Source organism: Zootoca vivipara, chromosome 13, assembly GCF_965207765.1.
Source record: "Zootoca vivipara chromosome 13, rZooViv2.hap1.1, whole genome shotgun sequence".
In the NCBI taxonomy this organism is placed as follows: Eukaryota; Metazoa; Chordata; class Lepidosauria; order Squamata; family Lacertidae; genus Zootoca; species Zootoca vivipara.
In genome coordinates, this window is record NC_142596.1 from 27,723,907 (window position 1) to 27,738,716 (window position 14,810).

At 52.3% G+C, this 14,810-nt stretch overlaps 2 protein-coding genes across 6 annotated transcripts; one reads left to right on the plus strand and one right to left on the minus strand.

Moving 5' to 3' along the window:
• Positions 1-1,095: 1,095 nt before the first annotated feature.
• PRC1 (protein regulator of cytokinesis 1) lies at positions 1,096-9,712 on the plus strand. Of its 4 annotated transcripts, none has more exons than XM_035131262.3 (14): positions 1,096-1,346; positions 1,566-1,698; positions 3,565-3,687; positions 3,775-4,008; positions 4,095-4,265; positions 4,370-4,519; positions 4,774-4,921; positions 5,020-5,156; positions 5,286-5,381; positions 5,494-5,640; positions 6,179-6,292; positions 7,115-7,213; positions 7,641-7,883; positions 8,565-9,712. In XM_035131262.3, the coding sequence occupies exons 1-14, from the start codon at positions 1,336-1,338 to the stop codon at positions 8,640-8,642; spliced, it is 1,884 nt and encodes a 627-aa protein (XP_034987153.3). In that variant the 5' UTR covers positions 1,096-1,335; the 3' UTR covers positions 8,643-9,712. The 4 variants fall into 4 exon arrangements, with proteins under 4 accessions (XP_034987153.3, XP_034987154.3, XP_060138471.2 ...); XM_035131263.3 differs by having other exon boundaries at positions 7,641-7,806; XM_060282488.2 differs by having other exon boundaries at positions 7,704-7,883.
• Positions 9,614-13,418, minus strand: RCCD1 (RCC1 domain containing 1). 2 transcript variants are annotated; one of them, XM_060282490.2, is made up of 8 exons: positions 13,032-13,418; positions 12,399-12,599; positions 12,136-12,289; positions 11,604-11,725; positions 10,985-11,089; positions 10,685-10,843; positions 10,225-10,254; positions 9,614-10,116 (listed from the first exon to the last, which is right to left on the minus strand). In XM_060282490.2, the coding sequence occupies exons 1-8, from the start codon at positions 13,204-13,206 to the stop codon at positions 9,974-9,976; spliced, it is 1,089 nt and encodes a 362-aa protein (XP_060138473.2). In that variant the 5' UTR covers positions 13,207-13,418; the 3' UTR covers positions 9,614-9,973. The 2 variants fall into 2 exon arrangements, with proteins under 2 accessions (XP_060138473.2, XP_088513606.1); XM_088657480.1 differs by lacking the exon at positions 10,985-11,089 and having other exon boundaries at positions 13,032-13,324.
• Positions 13,419-14,810: the final 1,392 nt, after the last annotated feature.

Genomic DNA, 14,810 nt, shown 5'->3' on the forward strand with positions numbered 1-14,810 from the left:
CACTGGGACTGGCAGGAAGACCAAGACTAACCAGAGCCAATTTTTCTTTTATTCATTACATTTCTAACCCATCTTTCTTCCCCCAATGATATCAAGACAGTGCATGTGGTTCTACCCGCTTCTCCATTTTACCCTCAGAACAACCCTGCGAGGTAGGTTAGATCAGGCATCCCCAAACTTCGGCCCTCCAGATGTTTTGGACTACAATTCCCATCTTCCCTGACCACTGGTCCTCTTAGGTAGGGATCATGGGAGTTGTAGGCCAAAACATCTGAAGGGCCGCAGTTTGGGGGTGCCTGGGATAGATTGAGAGCAGTCATAGAATGGTGGGAGCAGCCTGAGATCACCTAGTGAGCTCCATGGCTGAGCCGAGACTTAACTTCTAATAAAGCACACTGGCGCTCTAGGACTGACAGGCTAGAACAGGCTTCCTTAACCTCGGCCCTGCAGATGTTATTGGTCTACAACTCCCATGATCCCAGCTAGCAGGAGCAGCGGTCAGGGATGATGGGAATTGTAGTCTGAAAACATCTGGAGGACCGAGATTGAGGAAGCCTGGGTTAGAACCACCCTCTGGTCATCAGGAAGGAGGCAGACAAGTGGGGGGGGGGTAGCCTGAGGGTGTGGGGCACTGCCCCATTTGCCTCCATGGCCCACAAAAGGGTTCCCGGGGCTATGGCAACTGCTCCCTCCGCGTTGGCTGCAATCGCCTGGCCGTTGCCGTTTTCCTCCCCTCCCCCTGGCCTGGGCAGAGACCAGGGGATGGCTGGGTGGCACCCCGTCCCTCCCCTCCAACAAAATCAGTGCGCATTCCGGGGAATCCCCGGGCCAGTTTTGCAGAGGGGGAACGCCCGGCCCCCACCCTATTTTAAAAGCAGGGGCTGGAAAAGCTGGTAGGCGGGTCCACACTCCAATCCATGATCCGCAGGACCGGGCCGGCTCCTCCTCAGCAGCGGAGATGCTTGACGCATTGAGATTCGCCCTCGCGCCTAGCACCAGACTTGGACAATTGTTACGTTCCTTCCTTCTACGTTGCTACCCTCCGATAGGCTACAGTGAAAACAGCGCTTCCATCTCATTGGGCAGAACGAACGCTCGGACGGAATAAACGCCAGGGAGGTGTCGTCCGTCTGGCAGTTGGGGGCGTGGCGGCGCCTTATACGGAAGCCAATCAGGGGGCGGCGGGGTAGAGTTTGAATCCTAGGCGGAGGCGCAACGGCTAGCGGAGTTGTGCGACGTGGAGCCGAATAAGCAGCGGCGGTGGCAGAAGCAGCGAGGAAAAGAGAGCAAGAGGGAGAGAAGTGGGCTGGCTGACCTTGGCGGATACCCGTGGCCATGAGGAAGAGGTGGGCATTTGGAGGACGAAGTAGGGGGCGCTCTCTGGTTCGCAGGCGGTTGCCCGTCCGGTGTAACTCCGCAGTCGCCTCGCTGCGAGCCAGGCTGGCCAGGGGCGGCCTCTGCCCCGGAGCGTCGCTCTCTTCCCACCAGGTGGCTGGTCGTTCATGGGGAGGGTTCCTTCCCCCCCCCCTCTCCGCCCCTGACGGACTACCTTCCCTCTCTCGCAGCGAGGTTTTGGCCAGCGAGTCGGTGGCCTGCCTGAACCAGGCGCTGTTCCAGCTGCGCGAAATCTGGGAGGAAATCGGCATCCCCGAGGACCAGCGCCTGCAGCGCACCGAAGTGGTGAAGAAGCATGTCAAGGTGAGCAGGGCCGAGAGATACTGCCAGCTGAGCAAGGGCGAGGCCATGGGATGCTTATGCTGACTCAGAGCAGTGGCCCATCTCCCCCAGCGTTGGCTGCACTGACTAGCAGCAATGGTTCTCCAGGGGTTCAGACAGGGTCTTCTCGCAGCCTGACCTGGGGGTTGGACTTTCTGCATACAAAAGCAGGTGCACTGTCCCTGAGCTGACATGGTCCTTTCCTACCAGGGCTGGCATAGATATTAGGCAGGGTGAGGCTGCTTCATAGCCCCCAGGGTGGCAGGGTGGGGCGCTGCAGTTGGAGGCAGCAGGGCAGGGTGGCATTTTCCATTTTGCCTCAAGTGACTAAATGAGACACGCCATTCCTGTTCCCCATTGCACTGCTCAATCAGGTGCTGCTGGGCTACAACTTACTCCCTCCCCAGTTAGCTTAGGTAGTGATCAGAGAGGTTGATGGCAGCTGTAGGTCCAACAATATCTGGAGACTGAAAATTGAAAAAATGCTGTTCTGGAGCAGGGGCCCCCAAACTGACTGAGGCTCTTCATTTAGATCACTGTGGCATGTCTACTTTAACTGTTCATATCGATTTTAACCATAATTTAATTGCTTGTTTCATTTGTGTTTTTCATGTTTTGTTGTATTGCTATCTATCTGTTTGTTTTATGATTTATATACCACCCTTCACCTCAGAGCAGAATACTGTAAACCGCGGAATAAAATCATACAGCATCTGACAATAGAGCATTACAATTGCTACAGCAGGTGGAAAAATCATTAAGCAGTCTGGGTGGGGGAAACAGAGAATAGGGGAGGCTCACCTGGCCTCACGGTTCAAGGTCAAGACCTGTAAGATGAGTGCCTTAGTACTTTGGTCCAGGAAAGTGCCTTACTACTTTGGTCCATCTAGCTCAGTATTATTCACAGGCAACAACTCTTCAAGGTTTCAACTTTCCCAGCCCTACCCGGAGATACCAAGGATTGAACACCTGCATGTAAAGCAGGTGTTCTACCAGAACTGTGGCCCTTCTCATCCTATAGTAGCCACTGAGGTGCCCGAATGGAAAGCCCATAAGCCAGGCAATAGCACAAGAGCTCTGTTGCCTGCCCCTGCTCCCCAGCAACTGGTGCACTGTCAAAGGCTTATTGCACCCAACACTGGAGGGTTAACTATAGTATACAGTGGTACCTCGGTTTATGAACACAATTGGTTCCGGAAGTCTGTTCATAAACTGAAGCGCTCATAAACTGAAGCGAACTTTCCCAATGAAAGTAATGGAAAGTGGATTAATCTGTTCCAGACGGTCCACGGAGTACTTAAACTGAAGCATTCATAAACTGAAGCGAACTTTCCCATTGAAAGTAATGGAAAGTGGATTAATCCGTTCCAGACGGGTCCGCGGAGTACTCAACCTAGTGTACTTAATCCGAAGCATGGGTGTAATTGGTTCTCGAAGTCTGTTCATAAACTGAAGCATTCATAAACTGAAGCGAACTTTCCCATTGAAAGTAATGGAAAGTGAATTAATCCGTTCCAGATGCGTTCTAAGATGCAGGAACCAAAACAACCTCACAGTCCAAGTTCAGCTGTGTGCCACATTTGTATGAAGATGTTACAATATAAGCAATTTTATTTTTAGCCCCTGTCCTAACAGTTTCTCTTTGGTGAAGGACTTGTGCATGATCTTCACGAAAAATAAGCCCAAACGTATGGCGCTTTATTGGGAATGATCAGCGGGGGCCTCTGACATGCTCTACTGATGTGGAGCTGCAAGCATCAGGGGAGGGGGTTTGTCTCAGACACTCTGCAGCTGCTGTAGTGTCCTTGCTTGCTCTGGGTTCAATGCTGCCTGCTCTTGTGCCACCAGGGCTTGCTGGACATGATGATTGCGGAGGAGGAGAACCTCAAAGAGCGTCTCCTGAAGAGCATTGCAGTGTGTCGCAAGGAATTGGTGGTCCTCTGCAAGGAGCTACAACTGGCTCCTTTTGAGGTGAGGCTGTGGGCTGGCGAATGTGGCTCAGATGCCATCTCTTAGAGGCTGGTCCTGCTGAGCTCAGGAGGACTGTTTTTCCCGCAGGAGGATGAGGAGACCACCATCCTGCAGCTAGAGAAGGACCTGCGCACCCGTGTGGAAGTAATGCTGAAGCAAAAGCGGGAGAGGAAGCAGGAGCTGAAGGTGCTGCAGGAGCGAGACCGGGAGATGTGTGACCTGCTCTGCACAGCTCCCTATGACATCAACACTGAGGCTGTGCCCAGCCTGGCGGAGCTGGACCACTTCCGGCGCCACTTGGCAGGACTAGCAACCGAAAAGGTGGGCACACTTTGTGTGTGCATGAGCAAAGGGGGGGTGAGGTTGGGGCTTGATGGGTAATGTCCTGCTTTGTCCTGCTCCTCCAGGAGCGCCGGCAGAAGGAGTTTCTCGACACCAAGAGGCAGATCATCCTGTGCATGGAGGAGCTGGAGCACACCCCGGACACCAGCTTTGAGCGAGATGTTGTGTGTGAGGAGGAGGAGGCCTTCTGTCTCTCGGAGGAGAACATTGCTGCCCTGAAGGATCTCTTGCAGCAGGTCAGAGGGTGGGGTCTGGGGGAAGGGTCTGGGGGGCTTTGCCTGTGACATCCCATCTCTTCTGCTGCCTTTAGTTTGTCTCAGGCTGGTCTTTCTGTCCCTAGCTCGAGAGCAGGAAAGCTCAGAAGGAAGCCTTGTGCCAAGAGCTGCGTTCCAGGATTCGGGTGCTGTGGGAGCGGCTGCAGGTGCCTGCGGAGGAAAGGGAAGCCTTTGCCCCCTACATGGTGGGAGCCAAAGCCGCCATCATGGATGCTGTAAGCAATACTAAAGGCCTGAGGCCTCGGACCAGCAGCAGTGGTCCCTGTGCCAAGCCAAGAGGGAGAAGGCGTGCTTCGTGCTGGGCTGTTGGGCTCAGGATCAAAGGGGAGCTGTATCAAACCTTCCTCTGCCTGCTCTGAATCCCAGTGCACCATGAGAGAGCCCCCCTCATGTTATGTGGTGCACGTAGGGGGGAGAGGGGGTCAGCGCCATCAGGGCATGTGTTGACCCTTTTCTCTTCCCCATCTAGCTGCAACTGGAAGTGGATCGCTTGCAAGAGCTGAAGTTTCAGAACATCAGAAATGTGGTGGAAGCCACCCGGGCCGAGCTGGCAGACTACTGGGACAAGTGTTTTTATGGGGATGAGCAGAGGCGAGCCTTCTGCCCCTACTATGAAGGTGAGCAAGTAGACCCCAAGCTGTTGCTGCTGGGTATAGATTGATTGGCTGTGGCCTCTTCCTACTGGGCATCCTGTTGTTTTCCTCCTCCTTCCCAGATGACTTCACTGAAGAGCTGCTGCAGCAGCATGAAGAGGAAGTTTCCCGGATAAAGCAGTGCTACGAAAGGCATCAAGAGCTGTTTGAATCCATCCAGAAGTGGGAGACGAACTGGCGCCTCTTCCAGGAGCTTGAGGTACAGCCAGAAGCCACACAGGTGGCCAGATGTCTGGTGCTGGGCCAGGTGGGAAGCCACTGAGGGCCAGCCTAGGGTGGCTTCCCAAGCACAAGAGGCCAGCCCATTTCCCAACTTCTCCTTTTTCAGAGGAAGGCAACGGACCCCAGCCGCTTCACCAACCGAGGGGGTAACCTTCTCAAAGAGGAGAAGCTGCGAGCGAAACTCCAGAAGACTCTTCCAAAGGCATGTGGCTCTTTCTGCCCTTGGGAGGGACTGAGGCAGAAGGCCAACCAGCCTGCTGTTGGCTTTGCACCCTGGTTGTGTAGCTTAGCTGAAGCAAGTTGTCTCATTGCAGCTGGAGGAGGAGCTAAAGGGGCGCGTGGAGCTCTGGGAGCAGGAGCAAGAGCAGGCCTTCCTGGTGAATGGGCAGCGCTTCATGGAGTACGTGGCAGAGCAATGGCAGCTCCACCACTTGGAGAAGGAGAAGGAAAAGCAGGAGCGAGTGAGTGAACCAGCTGAGAGCCCTCAAGCAGCTTCCATCTCCGCATCACTTAACAAGGATCCCCTTGTCCTCCTTGCTTTAGCCTGAAAAATGGCCTCTTTTTCTCTTCTCTGGCTGGAGATCACAGGCGGCTTGGCCAAGGTCTCCAAAGGATGGGAATGAGCTGAACCATCCACACTGGGTGTTTGAGGCCTTGCTTTGTGTGTATGAAGTACAGGGGAGAGGGGGGTATACTTTAGAGCAATGGTCCCAAAGTTGACACATGCTGCTGCAAGAACCACACAGTAATTTGAAGCTTAAAATTAGCTGCTGGGCTTTCTTGGGCAACCTGAGCAGGAGTCATCAGTACCCCTCTGGCAGCGGGTAGGTAGGCTGAAGAGAAGATGCCTGCAGAGGACTTCAGTCCTACCAGTCTTGTAGCCAGACATGAAGGACTTCTTGTTGCCTTCCCTTTTTGTGGCTAATCTAACTCACTTGCTCACCATCCCCTTCTGGGGCTTCTGTGGATACCAACCACCCCTATTCCTTTTTCTTCCAGCAACTCAAGAAGTCCCGCCAGATTGAGGAGGAGATGATGTATGGCAGCACCCCATCAAGGACCCCCAACAAGAGACGGGGGTTGGGCTGCATCACACCCAGCAAAGTGCGGAAGGTCCGTTTTGCCATGTGTTGCTTCATGCAGAAGAGGCACTTTGTTTGTTCCCTAGTACCACATGTGCAATGAATTACTGTATGAATTTTGGTGGGTTTTTTTAGTTATTCTTGAAATATGGGATGGCAGTGTGGCTTTTGTTGAGCATTTCGGTTGTAAACAGCCTCAAGTACAGTAATGTAGAAAAGTGGTGTACAAATTAGCAATGAAATATAAATGCTGGAAATGCAAGCATTAGTGCAATAAAACCAAATGATTTTCATTGACCAAGGAAAAATGCCCAAGGAGCCTGAGAATTGAGAATCCCTCACAGCGGCTGCAAGAACCTGTTTTTGCAAAATACTGGGTAGAAACACAAATTCCAGGAATAGCTGAGATAAAAAGCAAAGGTGTGTGAATCACAAAGCTCACACAAGAGGAAAGGAGGCAAACCTAATAAATTTATGCAGAGCTACAGTATGTTTACTGATTGATAGTCTAGCAAGGTATACTCCTCAGGAGATGATGTAATAATAAATAACATAGCTATAACCCTTTATTAATCCTGACCTTTTGCACAATATTTTCTTTTATTAAAAAAACAACAAATCCTATGGTGCAGCCACATCCAGAGCATTATGCACGGTTCTGCTTGCTCTTAATATGCATCCATATACCCTTCCAATATTTGATAGGGTTGGAGATGGTATATATATAAAGCACTGCACCTCCACTGTGAAGAGATGTTTTATTGCTAGGTGCTTGGGGTGGGAAAAAAGAGTGTTTTTGCCACATGGAGTTAAGGAGAGCACACTTGTGTTAACTCATGGCTTTTTCTTGCAGCTTAACACCACAGCTACCCCGAACAGCACCATCCGTTCAGCATTTGGGGGCTCTCTGTTCCACTCCCCAACACCCCACCCAGCACTCTCTGGAGCAAAAGTAAGCAGCAGCAGCAGCTGGTATCTATTTCCAACATTAAGTCCTGGGTGCAAATCTTTTTTATAGCTACACATGGACCCAAGAGGGAAATTATCAGCAAGTGCTGGGGGCAACCTCATGGTTTACTGAAGTGCAAGAAAACTTTTTATTTTTAAAAAAGTGTTAATGTTTATTACTTGCTTTGTAACACATTATTTGGCAACATACATTTCTTCCTCCCAACTATCCTCTTAAGCGACGGGTATTGCAAGTAGAAAAGAGGCCATCTTCCTAAGACTTCAGCAAAAGTTCTGTTGCCACATTTATGCCCAGTCAGAAGAATGCAGTGCCCTCGTAGAATGTTGTTCTCTGTTGTCCCCCACCCACCCCTGTGGCTTACTGAGCAACCAAGAACTAGTGTCTCCTTTTCTGTGCTGCTTCTCTGCAGGGCTCCCGAAAGCTTGCTGTCAAAAGCTCTAACCTCCAGTGCTACTCCCCTCTGCCTCCGCAGCCTGTCCGGACTGCCAGCCGCATGGCCCCCAAGTCCCCTCGCCCAGGACCCATGGAGCACAACAAGGAGAACGTCACTCAGCTCAACAGAACAGCTCTGAGCGGTGGGTGCATCCCTGCAGCCCCTGCCCAGAGCACCTGCAGCATTAACTCTGTTGCCAGCACCTATTCAGAGTTTGCGGTAATTTCCCTCTTCTCTCAACGCCTCTAACCTGACAGCCACCACTCTCAGCAACTGGGCTGCCAACCACCCTTGCCTGCCTCACTCATTCCCTTGGGGAGCCACAGGCCACCCAGTATGCTGTGAGCCACCCTTGAACTGTAATGGAGCATGCAGTACAATGGTAATCATTTCACATTTTCCTTCCCAAGAGCACCCCCTCCCTAGCTGAGCCAACCTCCTAATGCAACGAGCCAGCTGTCTCTATCACTGGCCACTCTCCTCTGCTTGGTTGGTCTCAAACATGGATGGCACCTGGCCCCACACCTGGCTTCCGGTGGCACTTTATGGATAAATTCAGGTTGCATGTGAGCCTATGTAATAAAGCCCTAGCCCCATGTATGTGTTTTCTAGAATGGAAAGTAGCTCAAGGGAGGGGGATGAACAGTGTACCAGGAGACTGGGAGGGGGACATTTGGAAAGGGGTTAAGCACCTCTTTATTCCCCTTGCATGTGTTTGCCTGCAATATACCTGCACGGAGCTTGGTGTCAGTGGGTAAGGTGCCCTTGGTTGTGTAGTGTTGGTACACCTTCCCTTCCCTTCTGCCCTGGGCTGGGACTTCCACACTCACAAGAGGGTCTCCACTGCTCTTTGATCCAGCTTGCTCAGTTACTTCACATATAATTTTTATCTCTTCACAGCAAGAACTTTCAAAGGCTTCCAGATCTGACTTCAAATCCCGCATACTTAACTCCACGGTTTCCAATGCTGAGAGCTGACAGAGAGCTTGTACACAGCGGCAAAGGAAGGTAGCCAAAGGAGCTGGCACCACTGGACTTCCCTTCCGGGGTTAGGCAAAGCCGTGTGCCTCCCTGCCTGGCCCTGTTGCCTGTGGCAATGGAGGCAGGGCCACTTTTAACTATTTGTTCCTTGTTTTTACCACAATTTTTTAAAACCATTTTTTTTGTATATTAAAAAGAATAAAATGTAAATGTTGCAAAGGGATTCTATAAGTAAGCCTACTCTAGTGCACAACTTGCTGTCTAGTCTAGGGTTCCAGCAGCAAGGGAAGAGGGATCATTGCCCACCCCAAACTATACTCTTGCAAACCTCTGGAACATTTGCTCCTGCCCTCTGCTAGGCAAAGGGTGGAAAAGAGCCCACAGTGGCAGCACTCCGTCCATCCTGTTTATGGGGGCAGAATCTTTACTGCCCTCCTTGGTGCTCATGCGGTTGCTTTTGGGGGAGGGAGTAGTTGCAACAGAAGTGGGGAGGGAAAGCAGGCAGCCCCTAAACTTGCTTGCAGTAGAAAAAGTGATCAGGTCATGGGGCTTTTTAGGATGCTTCCCCATGCTTGCTTCAGGGGTCTTCCACTGGAGAGAAGCACAGCTTACCTTTAGTTATGACAAATGGGGCGGGGCTGACTTCTTGAGCTGGGCTAGTCCTGGTTTCCTCTTGGGATGGGGAAGGAGGAGGAGAGGCTTCTGCCAACCACCCCCCACCCTCCCCATCATCGTGGCTAGATTTGCACCTTGTTTTCACTACAGTGTCCTTTTATTATTTATTTGTATGGCAGAATGTTCACATCTTGTTTATCTGCTGTTCTGTATAATGACTAATCAATTGTATTGTTCTGATGAGGGCTCTTAGCTGAGGAGAGCAGTCTAACTACTCCACTTCTACCACAATGTCCTGCTGCCTGGCATCTGGCTTCTTGCCCGAAGAACCATGACTGTGTTGCTAATAAGGATGACGGTGGAAGCAACAGCTTTATTCACAAAATGACTGTTCCAACATCTGTTTTGTCTGTCATGGCAATTTAGTGCTACATAAAATATGCTCTGTATAACTCTGCCTCTGTGGTGTTCTTGGAGGTGCTAAAACAGCTCCCTCTTTTATCTAAAGATGCCCTTGTGTTGTCCATTGAAGTAGTTGTTACTGGAAGGCAGGTGGAGGGAGGATTAGATGGAGCCACTACCCCTGATCTGGGACTTGGATAAAGTCAGATTGAGCCTCAACTCAGACAGTTGGACTAGAGCGGCAGTAGGAGTAGGTCCTGTTCATGCTGTCTTCCCAAAGGTTTCTGGCTTCTTGCCCTCCATCTCAGCTGTTATTGGGCCACAGCATGTACATAGGTAGTCCATGGTCCACATACCACGTCCACTACACGTAGACCCCAGTCCACAAAGCAGGACACCCTCTTTGCCTCATCAGAGCTCGCTGTCTGCCCATGCCCTAGCTGGCCATATTTACCTGCAACCAAGAAGAGCTATTGGCACCAGTTTGCCCTTGGAGCAGGAAGAGGAGAAGACAGAGTACTAACCCTAAGGGCAGCTATAATCCTCCCCCCAGCTTACTTACCCCAGCCCCAGGTGTAGAGCTCTCCTGCACCTGAAATACAAGGATGACCTGTGTTTAACTGAGGTTGAAGGATAACAGTTGAGCACCTCTTTGGGGGAATGGGGCAGATCCAAGAAGCAATCGAAAAGGAGAAACCTTCAGGACCCTTTTACGCTATGTTGTGATTTCCCAACCATGCAAAAACCAAAGAGCTTGCGCTGTTTAGGAACTCCATTTTAAAGTGCAGCAATTTTGACAGCAGTTTTGGGAGGGCTGCTGGACATCCTTACACATAAACTGTGTTAGGAGTCACACATTTTATGCACATTTGTCTTTCACTCTTGGATGTTTCCCCTTCCACAAATGAGGCTCAGGCGGACAGCAACAGCCCCAGGATATTTTTCAGGTACTGGGCAGTGAAGCCTTCATCCTGCTGTCCCTGTGCTCCCCTCACTGAAAGACAAACCCAGCGTCCTCTTACATGTCACAGCAGCGGTGTGTCGTGAACCACAGCTGATCTTACAGACATCTTCCCCATCTGGCATATCCAGCAAAGCAGGGAAGGCTTGGATCGAAATGAATGCAGCCTTGCAGGGTCCTTGTGCTCCCTCCTGCTCTGCCAAGCTCAACTCTGTGTCCCCTAGAAAAAACCCAGTATAAATAAAACTGCCAAAGTCAACCCATATCCCAGCAACAGCTGTGGGGGTATAGTGTATGGTATGTTTGCCCTGGGCCAAGTTTGCCAACAGAACATCTAGCTCTGTCCCCGAAGTGGCCTCACCTCTCTTCACCTCTGTCGTGGTGACTCTACTCTCAGCCACAGATTTGGAAGGTAGGGCCAGCTGTCCCGTCTCGTTCCAGCCCCAGACGTACAAATCACCTGCTTCTGGCAGAGAGCAAGAAAGAAAGGAACTAGGAGCTCAGTCCAGGACCAACGTGGCCTTTTTCCCAAGGAAGAGGCCTCATAGGGCTGGCGAAATCTATTCTCCAGCGAAAGCTGGTTCTGGCCCATGAACTATTTAAGCAGTGGCAATGGCTGATTGGTTGCCTTAAGTCAGCTCTGGCCATTGAAGGAGGAGGTCCAACAAAAATATTTGGCCGGCCACAGGGTCACTGCCTCTGTTCAAGGAGCAGGAGCCCAGTTAACCAACCCCTGACACCACATCAACAATGAGGGAAATGGCCAGGTGCAAATGAAAAGGAGGTTCCCTGCAGCAGGTTTGTTCTTGCCAGCCTCAAAAAGTTGGCATGAACAATTCCGTTGATGTTTTTGTTGCTATTGTTATTATCAATGTAAAAAAGCAACACACAAACTACAGCAAGTCTATTTTGGGGTGCAGGAATTAGCTAGTCATTGCTTAAGATGGACCACTATAGACCATGCCCTCCTGCCCCCTTACCACTAATGCCAGCTGAATGCCATCCTCCAGCCGCCACATCCACCAGGGGCACCCCGTGCAAGGCTTCCACCAGCTGGGGCTCTGTCCTGCTCTCCAGCTCCCCATGGCCCAACTGCCCATGCCTGGGAAGAAAAGACAGGAGGAGGAGAAGCCACCATGATTCCCCTCCACCCAATGCAGAAGCCCACCTGGCACTAGGTAAGAACCTAAGAAGAGACTTGCAGGATTTGGCCAATGACCATTCTAGTCCAACATCCTGTTCTCATATTGGCCAACCAGATGCCTGTGGAAACCCACAAGCAGGATCTGAGCCTAAGAGCACCTCTCCCTTCCTCTACTGGCTTCCAGTAACTATGGAGGCATAACATAGCCATCATGGCTAGTAGTCATTGAGAGCCCTCTCCTCCATGAAGTTGCCCAACCCTCCTTTAAAGTTGCCAGCCATCACTGCCTCCTGCAGGAGGTTGGTCGCTAGTTTTAACTATAGCCCTGCCAGGAGGGCAAGGCTAGTCCTCACCTGTGCCAGACTCACCTGCCGCCTCCCCACGAGAAGAGGGCCCCCTCTGTGTTCAGCAGCACCGCATGCTCGTAGCCCAGGGCCAGCTTGCGAGCCTGCAAGGTGGAGGGCAGAGGGGTGAAGAAAGGGGGCCGAGGGGCCACGTACCCGCCAGGCACCAGGGGCAGCTCTGGGGCAGAAGAGAAAGAGGGTTAGGGGCATAAGGGATGAGCCTCCTGGGGTGCAGCAACAGCGTCCTCTTCTTTCAGGGCGGCGCTTCTGCCCGCGCACCTACCTACCTACAGTCGCAGCTTCCTCAGGGAGGATCTCGCACCTCCACGCCGGCTCCCCTTCCAGGACCAGGGCCGAGCCCTCCACCGGCCAGCTCTCCATCGCCGCCTCCCGCAGTACCAGCACGTGGGTCTCCGACGGCAGCACGTCCCGGCAGTCCTCGGGCAGCGCCGCGCATACCGCGCCTTGCAACAGCACCGGGGGGGACCCTGCGGGAGGCAGAAGGCAAGACGGGGCGAGGGGGGCGGATTGGAGCTAAGTCCAAGCGGAGCAGGAGGCAAAGAAAGAATATCGGGGCCACAGAAAAGGAGGTCACCCCCCCCCGCCGCCGCCGCCAGGGACGATCAGGCAGCAACCTAGAAAGGCGGCTTGGGGCCATCATCAAGGCTCATGGAAAAACGGGATGGGGTTCCTGTGACCTGTCTAGCGTCGTGGGGTTGCATCTCCCACAGCCCCAGCAAGCAGGGGAGCGGAGTTTGGGTGTGCTGATGGGGGGTGCAGAGCAGCATCTTCCCCACGGCCGGGATCCCTTAGTGTGTCCCTTTTATATGCCTTGGAGCGCGCGGTTCCCCGCTCCTGCTCAGCCTAAGAAAAAGTGGTGAGGAAGCATGAACCCCGGGACTCTGGTGGGCGCCTCTCACCGCCGGCGCGGACGATCCCAGAGAAGCTCCAGCTCGGCCTCACGCAGCGCACTGGCCCGGCCTCGCCCCCGACCAGCAGCGGCGCCACTTCCAGCCCGGCCTCCGTCGCCTTCCCGAAGCAGAATCCGAACTGGAACCAGCCACCGTCGCCGCCTCCCCGAGCTCCCTCCGCCATCTCAGCCGCCCGGAAGGCGAGCGCCTCTTGCGGCGGGACGGGAACAAGACGCGCCTCGGTCGGCTGTTTCCACCCTTTCCCTGGCTCTGGCGGAGGCTGCCTTGGGTCGCCCTGGTGTCCCGCTACCCTCCCCCCCACGCCCGAAAACAACTTGCTCTTTCCGCTCAAAGTTGATGGCTATTGCCATTCAAATAGTGTGCGTGCGCTGCATCATGTGATCGATTGTGTGGGGCGGGGCTTACCTGGCCCGCCCAATATTTTATTCAAGTTGGCACCCCTGCTCTGAGGAATCAACTGGAGGTGTCCCCCTTGCTTCCCACCCCCGAAAACAGAAGGAACAGCTTAGCCTCGTAGGTGCCTGAGGCAGTGAACTGGGGCAGTACTGGACTTACAGTGCTTCTTAGAAGGTAATGGTTGTTCCTTCACATCTGTCATAAGCTACAAGCAACCCAGGTTGCCCCAAGAGCAAGTCCCATGCAGTTCAGTGGGATACTTCTGAGCAGACACACAGGAGCACAGTACCTGCCTCCCCCTCCCCCCTGTACAATGAAGCTGAGAGAGACAGTGGTAGAAGGAATGCCTCAACATATGCTATAATTACGTGGGTTAAGTCCCTTTGGGCTTCCTGCTCAGTAGGCAAGCCTAAGAGTGCACATTAACTCTGCTTTTAAAATCGCTTAAGGCTTTTCTTCCCTGCCCCTTACCAGAGAAACAGCTTGATGCTTGTGTTACATGTGCTGTTATCCTGAATGAAGCTGTGGAGAGAATATCCTAAATAATTGAAACCAGGAGCAGAGAGGAACTATTATGATGCCCCTACTACTGCCAAGCAGCTGGTGGAGAAGCTGGACCACAGAAAACCAGGGCAAGCCTGAAACCTTTCCCTGGTTGGCAAAAGGTGCTGCTTTGGCAGGAGAGGGGGTGGGGGCTGAAGTACCTCTGCCCAGCTACTGATGGTGGTATTGCTAGTGAAGAAAACAGCCAGTGGAGAGAACCAGGAGCACTTCTGTGGCTTTCTTTGCAAAGGAGTTTGAAGGACTCTTCATTCTTCTGCAATTTCAAAAACCTCTGTGGGATGGCAGACCCCCCCAAATCACCTGAGAAACTTAACCTGACACCACCCCTTGTTGCACCCATATCAAATAGTCCATGGCTCTCTTGAGGGTTGAAAACTAAAATCTCATTTTTTCTTTCCCCAACGCATGAGGTGATATGAAGACTTTATCTTATTCTTTCCTGCAAATGACAGTTCATTCCATGACACCTACAGTAGAACCAGCTCCAGGCCCAGTTTTAAAGGCAGCTGGCCTGGATTATGGCCTGGATTCAAAGGCAGCTGGCCTGGATTATGAAAGTGGCAGGGGGTGCCCCAGTGGCAGGGGGTGCTCTGAGGGGAGGGGGAGGGGTAAAAGGAAACCCAGACACAAAAATGGAACCTTTAGAGTGCTGAGCCCCTCGGGTACCCTAGTGGCAGGAGGGGACTCGGAGGAGGAGGAGCATGAAGAAGGAGAAGGACTAAGTTAATATGATAAGAATAAGATTTTGAATTAGAATAGAAAATCCGCCATAATCAATTAAAGAAGTTAGGGAAACCAGGAGGAAGA